Source organism: Chaetodon auriga, chromosome 7, assembly GCF_051107435.1.
Source record: "Chaetodon auriga isolate fChaAug3 chromosome 7, fChaAug3.hap1, whole genome shotgun sequence".
Taxonomy (NCBI): domain Eukaryota; kingdom Metazoa; phylum Chordata; class Actinopteri; order Chaetodontiformes; family Chaetodontidae; genus Chaetodon; species Chaetodon auriga.
The window spans coordinates 4,495,383-4,510,231 of NC_135080.1; the positions used below are offsets into that span (position 1 = coordinate 4,495,383).

General features: G+C 42.0%; 1 protein-coding gene across 5 annotated transcripts in view; it reads right to left on the reverse strand.

Moving 5' to 3' along the window:
* The window catches only part of tenm4 (teneurin transmembrane protein 4), a 146,164-nt gene that overhangs the window by 14,852 nt on the left and 116,463 nt on the right, over positions 1-14,849 (reverse strand). For all 5 annotated transcript variants that reach the window (XM_076734713.1, XM_076734712.1, XM_076734710.1 and 2 more), the window contains 3 exons: positions 8,232-9,109; positions 3,799-3,971; positions 701-936 (listed from right to left, as the gene is read on the reverse strand). In XM_076734713.1, the coding sequence (XP_076590828.1) occupies positions 701-936; positions 3,799-3,971; positions 8,232-9,109 (1,287 nt within the window). The remainder of the gene's footprint in view (positions 1-700; positions 937-3,798; positions 3,972-8,231; positions 9,110-14,849) is intronic.

Below are 14,849 nucleotides of genomic sequence, written 5' to 3' on the forward strand. Positions count from 1 at the left end.
TAATAATGTGCACACAACACTGAGTCAAATTTATTTAGTCTACTCAGGTCACATTCAGACCAAAAGTAGACTTCCTATTGGTGTGGGCGTGCTGCTACAGATATGGGTGAGAAGACTGCACATGATCCTGGATGTCGAGTTTCTGTAACACATCCATGAGTCTAAAGGCCTATCAAATCCAAAAACACTGCACAGCGGTTTATAGCTATAAGGCACAATTTCCCAACTCTGCAAAGTTATTACAGTTCCAATAATTTTCTGCTCTGTGTCAATGATAAACAAGATAAGATGGCTAAACAACAGCATTACCCCAATCATGCTACAGGGTACCATACAAGGAATGGGTGTGTGCAAGTGATTGACCAGTTCAGCACGCTGCCAACAATCCTGCATTTTGGACTCTGCTGTGCCAATCATGGGGTCATAATCTGGGTTTTTTTTTGACACAGAGCTAATGTTGGCCTGAATGTAGCCCAAACAGCCTTCCAGGGAACAGCACTGCTATCTGTTAGCCCACACCCCAAACACACACTGAGGAATGTCTGTCAGTCAAGACTATTTTGAACAGTGAGTGCAGTCATATGAAGGAGGAAGCTGAAATTCAACACCAATTTAAGCAAGACAGAAATTTTCCTCACACCCAGTCATCCTTTAACAGTCCCTTTGCAGCCCTTTTTGAGTGTGTATGCGGCACGCTTACCCTTAATCTGCGTCCGTACACAGTGACCTGGCCACGAGCCTGCTCCTTCCTCTGTCTCCACTCCACCAGGTTAAGGCCATTGTCGATGGCAAGGGTTACATTCCTCTTGCTGACAGTTGGGATGACTGTACCGGCCAGCAGGTGGGGCTCAGTGTGCAGGGACACCTCCATCCCATTGGCCAACACCAACCGCAGCGAGCCATCCAGACCAATGAAATAGCTGTTCCGAACTTGATCTGAGGATGTAGAGGGGGCATAGGGGAAAACGATTATGATTATAAGAAGAGAAACAATCAGAGCTTCTTGTAGCTGATGTAAGAGGACTAAATCTAATATCCAGTCATATCTCAGTCAGACACAAACATAATGACCTAAAATGGCTGCTCAGCAAAAAGAAAGCCTTTAGCAGCAGTATTTAACTGAACCCCTGCAATAATGTTGGGTTTGTGACAACAAAGATCAATAGTGAGAGGTTTCACAGCACCAGTAAAGTAAAGTTTTACAGCTGTTGCAGCAGCCTCGAGGATATGGGGGAGTGAAAACCATCAAAGCAGCTAGCTTGCCTGTGGCCACAGAGAAGGCAGGGTGAAAACACACACACACACACACACACACACACACACACACACACACACACACACACACACACACACAAGGGATAAATCTGAGTCTGTCTGTTACTGTCCCCAGGTGACGACAGCCTGTGTTCCAGCCCCAGACCAGTGACTAATGTTTGCACTGATCATCTCATGTACATTCATCAGAAAATGCCTCCTTCTTGCCTCCTGTCAGTAGATTGACAGGGACCAGGATGAATATTATTCTCATTAAGAAAAAAGGAAAATTAATGGCTTGTCAAACACTACATTAATTAACTGACTTCATTTAACAGAAAATAATCAAAACACTCTGTAATTTCCTCATGTTAACATGTCACTTTAAAGTGGCTGTGATTTCTTTATTTCGCACAGAGAACAACAATAAACATCACGTGAGATGATGGAGTTTTGTATCTTTTTCTTTTCACAGAGCGCCACAGGACGTATTGTGCTGCTGAGACAAGAGAAATGGGCAGAGGAGGCAGGGCTGACCTTGCACTGGTCCTTACCTCTCTCCATCATACAGACACCTCAGGGGTTGACCAAAGGTCTCTGGGGCAGGCCCTACCAAGAGGAGGCCTCTGAGACCAGATGAAGCTGGAAATACTGCTGAATTGTGGGGGTTCATGCTAATGCATGCACACAGTTCAGCACGGCGTTATGTGCCTTGCACTGACATTTAAGAGGGCTGTAGGTCTGCTTTAAACAAAATGAATAATGGAACAGTACACCTGCCCGTTTTCACTTACCAGTTACAAATTAGGATGTCTTTGCTGAGGAATAAAAACACAATGATCCTGCTTTGTTAACACAGGTAAATGTTACAGTAAGTTATAATTTCCTGCTTTACTCTGTCATAAAGCTTTTTGGGCCTATGGTGTAAGTTAGTAACAGGTCCACACTAAATGCAATATGTTTACTTATTATTTCACACTTGCATCTCATTTTTCACGACTTTACTTTAATTCATCAACTCACTATAAATACACAGTATATTTACATTTGACTTGTGCAGATTTTTGATATTTGATAGATTTTATTTTGATGACCTGATTGGAGTTGCAACCACAATTCAGAGGACCACAATTATCAGTTATCAGCTTCACATGATGACAACATGATTAACAACCCTGAGGTGTGTTGAAGCTCACCCAGAAGGGGACAAACACACCAGATGACCGGAAAGGAATCTTGCAGGCAGTGCATTCATGTGTTACGCGATCGTCCAATTGCAAGCTTACAAAGCAGACAATAGTGAATTAATTTACGACAGAGTTCCTGGCGCCGCTCTTCTCACGAGCAGATGTCTGAGACAAGGTCACAGCACGGAGATGACCATCCCAACAGCGAGAAACCAGAGATTGTCATCTTCTGTTTCAGACACAGCTTTGCAGGGAGTCATTAGGGCCAGAGGGTGGAGGACATGTTCAATTCTGTGGTGTGTGTGTTTAAAAATTGAGGGAGGTCCAGAGAGATAAAAGCTATCAACAGGTAAACAAAGAAGCAAATGGTCATGATATCAGAATTCCTAAACATGTAAAACAAATCAGGTGGATTAAGGTACAACACCAGTCCGCCCTCTGCCTTCATCTCTCTCACTAAATTCCCTAAACCTCGTGTAGCCACCAGCATTGTGCTTTGTAAATTATGTTTTCTGACAGAACGTCAATATATGCTTCCATTCTGGTAAATCGGGGTTGCACCACACATTTTATATTAAGACAACAGAGGAACAACAAATACTACCGCAAGGAAGCTCTGTACTCAAGTAGTGGGACATTACATCTCCATTTAAAGGTCAGCTCACCCAAATCACAAAAACAGAATTTTTAATTAACCCTTAGATATAGCCATGCAGATAGTTCTGGTTTTATTTGCCACAGATAACAGTAAGATGGCGGTGAATGGAATTCTGTTTGTGCTGCTCAAAGCACAGAAAAAGGTCCCAGTTAAAACTGTTGGTTAGCCCACATTACTCCTTCAGGATGAACCTAACTCTACTCTATTTTCTGAGCTTGTTTTTGAACATCCTACTATACAAAGAGCTATTTTCCGCTATAACACAGCTTCCAGCATCAGGACACACAATCTCCTTTACCACAATAAGGTGGGGAGTCTGATCTTGTTTAACTTTCACAATTGTGATTCCTGTACATACACTCCATAAGCCATTGAATTGTTCATTTATAGCAAAGCCGTGAACGTAAGGCAATCCTTGAGACAAAGTCTTCCCAAACACGGGACTCTGTCAGAATAATCCATGAAAATATTTGACAATCCCTTCTACAAGTTGCATGTCTAAAAAAAATAAAAAGTGTGCAAAATGCAGCATAGATCCCCGTTATGATATTTACAACACCTGATCATAACGTGGTAGAGCAGATAAGAACCAGAAACGAAAAGTTTTTGTTATTGAAGCAAAGTTAAAGCTTTTGGTACTTCCACTGACACCTTAAAAATCACATGCTCCACTTGTGAGCTACAGCAAAAGACACTCACCCTGCATGAGTGTGTAGAAGGTGCCAGAGGCTGACAGGTTGGTGGTGACGGTGATATCCTCTTTGTTGGAGCCCTCTGTCTGGATGCGGACTGAGCTGTCGGTGTCTGTGCGGTAGCTGCTCACTCGGCCCGTGGGGTAAGTGACATTAGTCAGACGCCCGTAACTGTCATACCTACAAAGAAATACACTGATGTGAGCCAAAGAAGTCAAAGAGGGGCACGTCGTCTGAAACTGTGCATAAACAGTAACTATAGCAGAATTGTAAACAGTGCTGTGGCATGAAAAATTTATTGAGCCTTGTTGAGATTCGTTCAATCACAAGGAAGCAATCATAGTAATAAATGCAGGTCAGGTATGCATAAATGCATGTAGGTACATAAATGTGACTAATGAGCCGGACTGTCATCTCAGATTCCCTGTGATTACGAGTTGCTGTCTAGGATAAACTGTCCAAGTGCTAATTACAAGTAGGAATTGGGAGTTTTTTTGCACAGTCCTATATTTCCCTCTGGGTGTCACAAATTATGGAAATGTGTCAACACAGGCAGTAAACACAGCAGCAAATCTATCAATGTTGGCAGCCTGAGGTAATAAAACTCAAAACTATCAGCTTTAGTCACTGAAGCACAATCAACAGAACTTCTATAAAGCATGCAATGTCTGCTGCAGTTGAAGTGAGAGTGGGTGCACCGACGAGTTAAACGAGTTTGGACTTTTTTTTAGCTCTTCCAAGGGGATGTGAATGTGACATTAATAAAAATGCTATTCAATTTGTAAGAAACATTTCAAAGAGAAGCACTCAATTAAAAAAAAACACAGCTACCGACAAGGAAAAAGTGTCATGGCCAAGACGAGAAAGCTCGCACCTTTTCACATTTGGAAAACTGCTTATTAGCTTAAAAGATTAGCGATATCACCTAATCTCATTATGCAGTCTATGAAATAGGAGCACTGAGGTGCGACTCCATGGAGAGACGCAGCATCTCCCTTGCCTACAAATCAGTCAGTTCATCACATATAGGAACATGAGTGGCCAGATTGTTTCATTTCGTTCAGAGAGCACATCAGCATACAACAATTTGAAATCTTTCAGATTGCCAGTGTTCCAGAATGGGACCGAGTGAACAGTACATTACTTAGAATGAAGACTTTCATCTGCGCACTGAATACAGATTGGAAAGCCCTCTTCAATGTTGCTGCCTGCCATAATAAAGCCTCTAATAAATGAGATGGCGGGTGCTGGTTTACGGATATTTCCTCAGCGCTGCCATCTCAAATATCCAATATGGAAAGGAAGAGTGGGAGAGGAATCATCTCCCAGAGATAAATGTTATCTGATCTCAACTGCACCACAGACTGGGATTCATAGATGCATTTCAACCCCAGTCTTTCACTTCAGGAAATACTAAATAGCAGAGTAATTTATATCTAAAGCATTTGATTTCTTGTGATACTGCTTATATTTAATTAGCAAGATATTTCTCATGCAATCAGAGTTTTTACAGGGAAAGCACTCGAAGTTACACGTCATCACGGCGGCGCTTTTAACTGTTCAATTCACTGGACGAAGAGACTGTTCCTGTTTGCCCTCACCTCTGCACAAAAGACAGAGTCCACAAGACAGAAATCTCATTCTAGAGAAACGCTGCATGCCTCAGCTTGATCACTGACCCAAACTCTCTCTGTCTCAATTAAGGCCTTGAGCGAGAGCCATTCCTCGGGCTTCACTGCTGAGTTCTAATGGCTCTTGCCTGCTTCAACTCAGATGCCTATTAGCTTGCTTTCTCTGGACAAGAGGGGCATGCGGGGGCAGGGTGCTCAGCAGAAGGACTGCTTTCCCCCTGGATGGCTGAAAGTCCATTCGGATCGCATCACCTCTGTGTCACATGCTAGCTCTATGACCTTTCACGCTGGGACCCAACAATAGGCTGGACACTTCATATCAGCGTCCCCTCCAGCATGCCCAACCTCAGTTTTCTGAGTTATTCTCATATTTTCACTTCCTCTTGCAGCCTGAGAATTTCTGAACACATGTTGACTGTGGAGATGATATAAAGGCAACAGCCATGTAATTGTGTTAACTTCATTAACAGTTGTTTTACATGATTTAGCTGTTATTATTGATGTATTTAATCAACCTAATAACATTTGCTTGAACCCAGTGGCTAAAGCACATTTGTTACTAAACAGAAGAATTGCTGCCCTGTTAATTGGAGGATAAGAGAACAATTAGTCATCCTCCAGAATGCTCCACGATTTAATAGATTTACAGTAACCCTTAAGCATAAGCCCTTATCAGTACAACAAAAACATTAGGAGGTTAGCAAAGCATCTACATATACAGTATATGCCAGAGCAGAAGCCTCTTGCTTCCAAGTCAGCCCTTTGTGTTTTGTTTCTGCATTCATCCAAATTAAGTTCAATCTATAGGCTACAGAACGCAAGTATGCATTAATTAATATGGGTGAAATGTTTAGCAGTGCACTTTCTTGAGCAGAGATAAATGGAGTTTCCTTTTCAATTCTGATGGTAGCAAATTATGGCTCTGACCCTCAGGTGGTGACCTTCAAAGCTAATTATTCAAAATAACAAACACTCTTCACTGCATCTAAATTAAACATGGATGATCTGACTTGCTTGTAGGTAAATATGAAGCCATTGTTTCATTTGAAAGAGAAAAAGAAGAAAGGGAATAATTCTTTTTCTTCACTTTATACTTAATGTATCACATTATCGTGTTTTGAAAAGGGATGCAGAGTATTTTGCACTCTCTGTCAACATGCATGTTTAAAAAGGAAATGAATAGATGATTTAACAGCTCTACAACTTAGTTTGACATTTCCTTTGTTGTAGCGTTGGTAGATAACAATCTATCTTTTATTATTTCCTGCATTTAGTAACTGGTGAGCAATTGGCCTCCTGTACACTGCATGTACAACAGACTGAAACACTATTTTCACACTTTTTCCCATTTATGACATTTAATATATATTATATACTGTCGCTCTTTTATCAGTCAGAAGCTTTTTGCTGTTACATCAACTGTTTCACTGACATCACGTTGCCTTTCAGTGGAATGATAGATAGATAGTGGAATGATACGGCCATACCATTTCATCCTTCGGTTGATTTTTTTGTTTTCTATTAAGTGATGTGAGGTTTATCGGATGTAATCAACAGTTCATTACACCGAAAAACAGACTGATTATTTTGTACTTTTGCATACATTTCACTTAAGCTGATGCTGAGTTAGTGTACATAAGGAATGATCTCGTTCATGCCACAGTATGCTGATTTCTTACACATTAACTCTGGTGTTATTGAATAATACATGAAAATGCTGGACTTATTTTCAGTGTTTTTAAGTATAGGTGAGATTTGGGAGAAATTCATTGCTTGCATTTCATCTTAAAAAAGCTCTTTGTGCCACTGGCATCTTTTCTTTAACTAATAGGGATGGGTATTATTAATCCTGATATCAACAGGAGCCATTTCACTGAAATTCAAAGAGAAATAATTCAGAATTCCAACCAGCCATTGGATTTGCTGAAGCTGTAGGCAATTCACTCTACCTTGAGAAATGCCTCTGCAACCGTCTCAGGTGACGACCAAATCAAACACAGGTGATAAATGTCTGCTCAGATTAAACAGAGCGTCTTATTATGTGTCAGGGTGTTTTATTCCTCTAGCGAGGTGTAACAGATGTCTGACCAGCCAATCTGCTTAATCACACTTTTTGGAATGACATCCAGTTAACACAGTATCCCTGCGTACACTGTATTAAGGGACAGAAGCTACAAGAACATGAAGTCTTAAGCTCCAATGCTGCAGCATGTGGGAATGTTTGCAGTTGTTCCTTCACAATGTACTGTTTACCTCAATCAACTGCTACCTCTGGCTATTCTATTATGCTTATATTGCCGGGCCTTGTCGTAATCCTAGGGGTAAAATGTACTTGCCAGCATATATATGTTGTTCCTTTACCTCACAACTCCAAACAAGCGATGGTCTGCAGTCTGTCACTGCAAGCAAGGGTGCAGATGAGTAACATATCATCCAGTAATCCTATTTGGTATGATAACAGCAAATAGGATTACACCCATACCTCAACAGGTCTTGTATTCTGAGTGACATAGACATCAAGGCATAAGAAGGTAGCCTGTGTGCTGAAATACTAAACTCAGATGTCAAAGATGTCTTCAACTCTAAACACTCACTTACTAAAGCATCTTAGCATTTAGTGCCACCATGAATACAGAGCTCCCGGTTCAGATATTCCAGAAATGACATGAAAACTGTATATTGGATTTAAGAGATTTAACAGATCTCTGGGGCGAAACAGTAATCTACACATAATCAGCTCAACTGGGATCCAGACTCTGGGTGTAAGGATTACAAATGTGTTTTTCAAATGTTTCTTTATATTACTTACTCAAAGAACGTTGTCCATCCATTTTCATTCGTCTTCGTTGCTAGGAGTCCCGAGCTTCCATGGTAGGTCATCACAGCTAGTTCTTGACCCTGAGCAGCGACAGTTTTAAGGGCGCTGTTGGTGCCAATGGTGAACCAGAATGTCTGTCCATCAGGGACCATCAGCCACAGAGGCAAACCTGTCGTGTCTCGTTGGATGTTCACCATGTTTTTGTTCTTATCAGTAATGCTGCTCAGATCGCCCGTTCCTGTGTAGGTCAGATTGTAGAGGTGGTCTCCCGTAGTCAGACTTTGTGTGAAAATGTGGCTGCCGTTTGAGTCAAACAGATAGAGTTCATCGTTAATAGGAGAGGACACCTCATACATGCTGAGAGGATTCAGATAGGGCTTGTTTTTGCGCACATAGCGTATACGAATGTTGCCCAGATCTGCAATGTAAAGCTCTCCATCTGGACACACTGCCAGAGAAGAAGGCGCATTCAGTTTAGCATCCTTGGCATAGCCTTCATCTCCAGAATAACAATCACAGTTGGCATCATTCTTGCAGTCACAGCCACTTGGTGCCCCTGCAACCAGGGAGATCTCTCCATTGGTGGACACCTGTCGTACTCTGTTTATTTTCTTTTCATCTGACTCAGCGATGTATAAAATGCCGTTGTGGGACACAGCTAGGGCATTGGCGGACTCTAGGGTGGCATGAATGGCCACTTTGCTCATGAGGAAATGGTCTATCCCAGGCACTTGGCAGTGCATTGGCCGGCCAGCAACAATACGGACTTGATGGTTTTCTGAAATCTGGAGTACTACGTTGTTGTCCAGGACGTACAGGGAGTTGTCCATGGGACTCACTGCCAGGTCTGTAGGCCACTCAAGACGCACCTAAGAGGAAAAAACACATCAAGAATATCAGCCTCGGGTCACAAAAAAACAGACCATACTCCTATTGATCCACACAGTTTTTTCCACTTTATCAGAGGGAAACAGTCCCTCAAGGGAAGAATCATTGAAAACTGTTTACAAAAAAGATAGGCTGCTGTGAAAAAGGTGGGCTATCTCATAGCTTACACTGGGAGCAAAAACATTTTTTGAAACGATTTATTATCTGATAAGGAGGAAAAAAGCAGCTGGCGTACTGTTAAAAGGGCAACACAAAAACATGATTTTAAGATCAAGGATGATAACAATAGTGGCGAGGAAGGGCAGAATGAGGAGAGATGATTAAAATGATCAGATTAACTTTAAAAGGCATACTGCAATTGATCATGAGAACTCTGGGCACGTAAGAAGTGGGCTTCTGCATCCTTCACCTCTGCTAGTCACTGTTTTTCCCTGCTTTGGGTTATTAATTTTGTAATGACAAGAGATCGCATGAGTCCTTGAAAAGAAACTGGAGCACACTTACCAAATGAAAGCCTACCCTGCCTCAGGACTCCTAAATTATGACTTATTGTTCTGCTAACAATGTATCAGGCTTTTAACAAATTGGAATGATTGGATTCATGCAATTTACTGGTCTCCCTCTCACTTATGATCCCAGGGGAATCTCTTAGGAACATAATATGAAGTGCCATATTTCAATGGAAGAAGCCTTGGTGCCCCAACAAAGGAGATGGATTAAAACCTGGAACCAAATACAAAGACACGTTGAGCTTTTAGGCAATCTATTACATGAGAGCAGCCCAAAAATCATTTTGGATACTTTGTCTTACAACTGGAATATGGGTGAATGCATTCATGTAGATGTTAATATGGTAGACTAATTTGTCATAATGACCTGGAAAGGCAAATTGCATACACTTTTCTCACTACAATTGACAACGGAACAATCAGGTCATGTGTATTGTACTTGAAACATGAAATAAATTGTTATCTTGACCCCCCTTACACACTTTTTAATTAAGTATTTTAGAAAAGAAACCCCAACTGGAGACTACAGGTAAGCTGAGTGAATAGAAAGCTAGAAGAAATAGATCAATGCAACACGTTGAGTTCATTGTATGAGCGTCTGGAACTTAAAAAATCGGGACAATAACTTCACCAAAAAACTTTTCAGTAAGAAAAGGCAGGTTTTGGACTTGTGAAAGGAAAAACTTCAGGGTTAGAAATGCCTCACAGAAATGGCTTCCACTGATACATGTGAAAAAAAAAAAGTCAAGGTTGACACAACACATTCAGCTTCTTTTGATGTGCATAACACAGAGGTCCTGAAACACAAAACATGACACTCCACAGGGCAAAGAGTAACAGGTTGCTGACAGCTAACAGCTTTCTGGTAAAAGTCTGCCAGCTATTTCACAGATTTATTTTCCTGCTGTTGGGCACATATTACTAATTTTCTAATTGAAAGGGCTATGCTGACACAATGATTAATCTAAAACTGACAGGGGATTCCATGGAGATGATTTTTTGAATGTTTCTGCACTCTTGCCATTGGTCATGTTCTCGAATCCCAGCCACTTTCCGAAAGTGGAGCACTTGTCCACCCTTTTGATTGAAAAACAGATTTGAGCATCACACACAACTCACATCCCATAAACCTTTCATCATCCCATCATCCCCCACAAAACAGAAGAGGTTTATATAATAGGACATATCTTGGGCCGCATACAACAAACAGGAGATTGGCAGTGGATACATGTCGTCTTTCAGTGAGCAGAAAATGCATTTACTTGGGAAATGAAGGGGAGACTTTCAATTTCTTAAAACCTATTTCTTGTCAACACTGGTGGTTAAATATTTCATGAGCCAGAGTGTGGAGTGGCTCGGGGGAGCTGCCTGTAAGGAGGTTTTCACGCCACTCTGACTGATGAGGGGATATTTCCCGAGCTGCTGTCCCATATGCTGTAACCCGATCATACCCTCCTCTTTATACAGTGGGGCAGCTGTCAGTTGCACCACCACAACACAAACTATTTTTACATGTATTTGAACTTGTATTAGAACTATAATGCCATTTTCCATTAGCAATCTCTTCGCTCTTTGCCCGTACCAGCATGACGCCTGTCTGAAGCAGGGAAATATGTCATTATTTGAAGTCCCTCTCACATTTGAATTGAGTGTCACAGTCAGAGCCTTGATAAAGCTTTCTGAAGCTGCTGACACCCTTGAAATGTGTTCAAGAGATCTTGTTTTAAGACATGATTTCCCTCTATTTAAGGCTGAACTCAGCAGGGGATGCAGGGAAGATTTTCATGACTTGAAACAGAAAATGGAACAGATTTCTGAAATAGCAACCTAAGGCCTCCGTATAAACAAATTAAGACATTCTTGAACAAGGTCAAACTCTTGTCCCTTTGCATGATAATAAAAGTTAAAGAAGGAGAGGTTACAGAGCTGCACATCAAATTAAGAGTCGCCGCAATATGCTCGCTGCACAGATGGCATGGGAAGATAACAACGACCTCATCAGAGGCGAGAGAGAAATCTGACATTAATTTTTGCCAAGAACAGGTGAGGTACAGCAAAAGTAATGACCACTGTGATGAGCCTTCTCAAGAGAAACTCTGGTCCTAAGTGAGGGGTTGGGGAGTGTTTGAAGTGGGAAGCTATGTGCCCTGGATGAATTTTTAATGGATGCTTTTTACTGTCTGAGTGTCTCTGGCAGTGCTTGTGTGATTTGTCATCGTTGTAGAGCTGCAGTCAGTCTGCCTGTGTCCTCGCTGCTGTGGAGCTCGGATAGTGAGCATCTATAGGCGCTGTGTTTGTGTGTGGGGGTGGGGGGGCCAGCAGCAAGCACAGGTCATGAGGGGGATGGAGTTCCCCCGGGGCTGGAAATGGGCAGCTGGAGGCTTTGCTCCTTCCACTGAATACATCATTTCAACACAGAGAAAGCTTCTCTCAACTGGCATCAGAGGCCCCCCCTCAGGACCTGTTTGCTAGTCGTACTCCATAACACACGATGGGGCAAGAAACAAACTAGTGCATGCACATGGAGCATGACTCGAATCCTATCATTAAAGTCCAGGAATGATCTTTTCATGGGAGTAAAACTAAACATAAAGACAACACATACGAGACTGGGAGATGTGATGGAGAAAAAAAAAGAAGTATTCTTTCAATTTAATAATTTGTGCTCTTGAATTGGTAATTTATGATCACTATTTAATACTTTGTGTTCTCAAATTAGTAATTCCTGCTGTTTAATGATTTGTGCTCTCAATTTAATAATTTGTGTGCATGGATTACTTAATTCATGCTCTCGTTTTAATAGCCTTTTGTTTTTGGCACGAGACACCCACTCTAAAGCTCTGTCTCTCGCTGCCCAAACAAAGCCACAAAGCCACCCCTTAATGAAAAAATGTGCAGTAGCTGCCTCCTCACAGCACAACATCTGAATGCTTTTTTCCCACATAACAGCTCCAAGACAAAAGGCACGATTTGTTTGGCTTTATTTGGTGGAGGCGTGCGCACACACACACACACACACACACACACACACACACACACACACACACACACACAGACATCTCCAAAATTACAAAACACTTTCAGGTAGCTTCTAAATAAACAGTTATTACAGCCACTGAACGAGTGCACCCGGTAGAGACTCCAGTTCTATGGTTGCTGAAGGGCTTGAGCTCCTCAATATTTTTCACCGCCCCTGAATGAAAAGTAATAGCTTTAAACTAACAATATATTAGACCAGATGTGGTTGCACCCTGACATGAAACACATATCTGACTGTCATAAATTAAAACCAATAACATGATGCCGAGTTGCACGTACATAGAGTTAAACATCCAAACACATGTTAATACTGTCAGGAAATTGAAGTTCAGTGATTCGGTGCTGAAGAGAGAGAGAAAGCTGTATCCAGCATTCACTCTTATTCTACTGACCGCTAAGTACTTTTACGCACTGCTGAGTAGGCTTTTACGCACGCATGAACACTTGTTAACACTACAAAATAGACACAGGCGACCCACAAGTTTCACTTCCTCACCTCCACCTCCTGTCAAATAAATATGACATGAATCTGATCATATTGTAGCCTGATACAATATGACTTATATCTGAATTAGTGTTGATAACCGGCCCGAGCCTGATGGGACTCGAGTTTGGATAGGAATTAGGAGTGATGTTCAGGTTTGGTCATGTCGGCTGGGGTAGCTGACTTGACACGGTGCTTTCAAGTCATTCAGGTAACCTAGCTAAGGATGGAGGGCATCAGACTAAATTTCACCAGGGAACTTTAAAACTAACAAAAACCACGCAGGGAGATCTACAGTATGGAGGCATTTCGATTTCGTCATCAATGCAGACAATAACAAAACAGTTGGTTATGTAAATTGTAAAATGTCTGAGGCTTGATGAGATATGACAGCAAGAAGACTGGAAATTCAGCCTTGCAGTGACATGTGAACGGAGGGTGCAGGATGCAGGCTGACAAACAACAATTGCGTGACAGGGTAAAACAAACTCAGTGCTTCAGCTTGCATTAACTGTGTCGGATTCGGGTGGGGCTCAGTTACTCAGACTCGGGTTGGGCCGGGACAGAAAAATTTGCTCTAATCTTAATGTCCCTCATGATAAAATAAATAAATAAATAAAAGAAAAAAATAAAAAATGAATGATGCCTGAATCACATAGCCAGGCTTGTTGAAGAGGGTGCAGTTAATAAGTGTGTATTAAGATTTAATAATAATGCATTTGTCATAACGCGATGTGTCAGTGTCTATTTGTCCAGTTGACAATCAGGCGTAAAATCAAAGCAGTCCATGAGCAGCACATCGGCAGTCTGATATCCGCACAGAGATGACCGAGGTAAAAATGAAAGCCATCCCAAAAAAAAAAGCACCTAGTTATGCAAACAGATTACCCAGGTGTGCTTTGGAGCAGCATATAGAGGCTCAGAAGGAACTGTTTCCTATGGATAGATAGAGGATAGAGAGCGAGAGAGCTGGAAGCAGCATGGCACACTTCTTTTGGTTTTGTCAATGTTGATGTGTAACGCCTGCAGCACGCTGCTGATGGTCATCTGATGAGAGTGGCTAGGGATAGACAGACACTGAGGAAAAAGGGGGAACATGACTGTAACACCTTAAGCAGAAGGGCAGGGTTAGGTTGCTCCCAAAAGAGAAAATTGTACATGTTTGGTGTACTGACAGAGTATGATCTCACCCACTTGCTAAGCTAGAGCGAGAGAAAGCAACAGGACTGTCTTCAAAGGCACCATTTTCAAATCCACCTGTTCCAGGAGGTTCAAAAGGAGGGGCTGAAAGGGCTTCCAGGACAGTGGAAAGGTCCCAGGATGGAGCTAGCGGTTTAGAAACCGGGAGCTTATGGCATCCACACCTCATGAAGTGGCAGACCAAGGGATGCTGCCCCACAGCCTTCCCATCAAAACCAATATGGAAGGTAGAAATACTGCCAAGTACACCCTGACAGTGGAGAAAGCCTTCCCTTTGTCCATCATGTCATTTAAGAAATCCAGTGTCACAGACACAGAACACTGACAAGAAACTTCCTGTAAGTCTCAGGACTACTCCCCAGCAATTGATCATTTGCTCCCACAAAGGGGCCTCATTGAGGGGGCCCCACATTTTGGATGGTCTCAGTCACACCAAGGGGGCGGTCCCACAGTCTTCAGATTGAGCCACTCACAGGCCAGGTTTGCAGA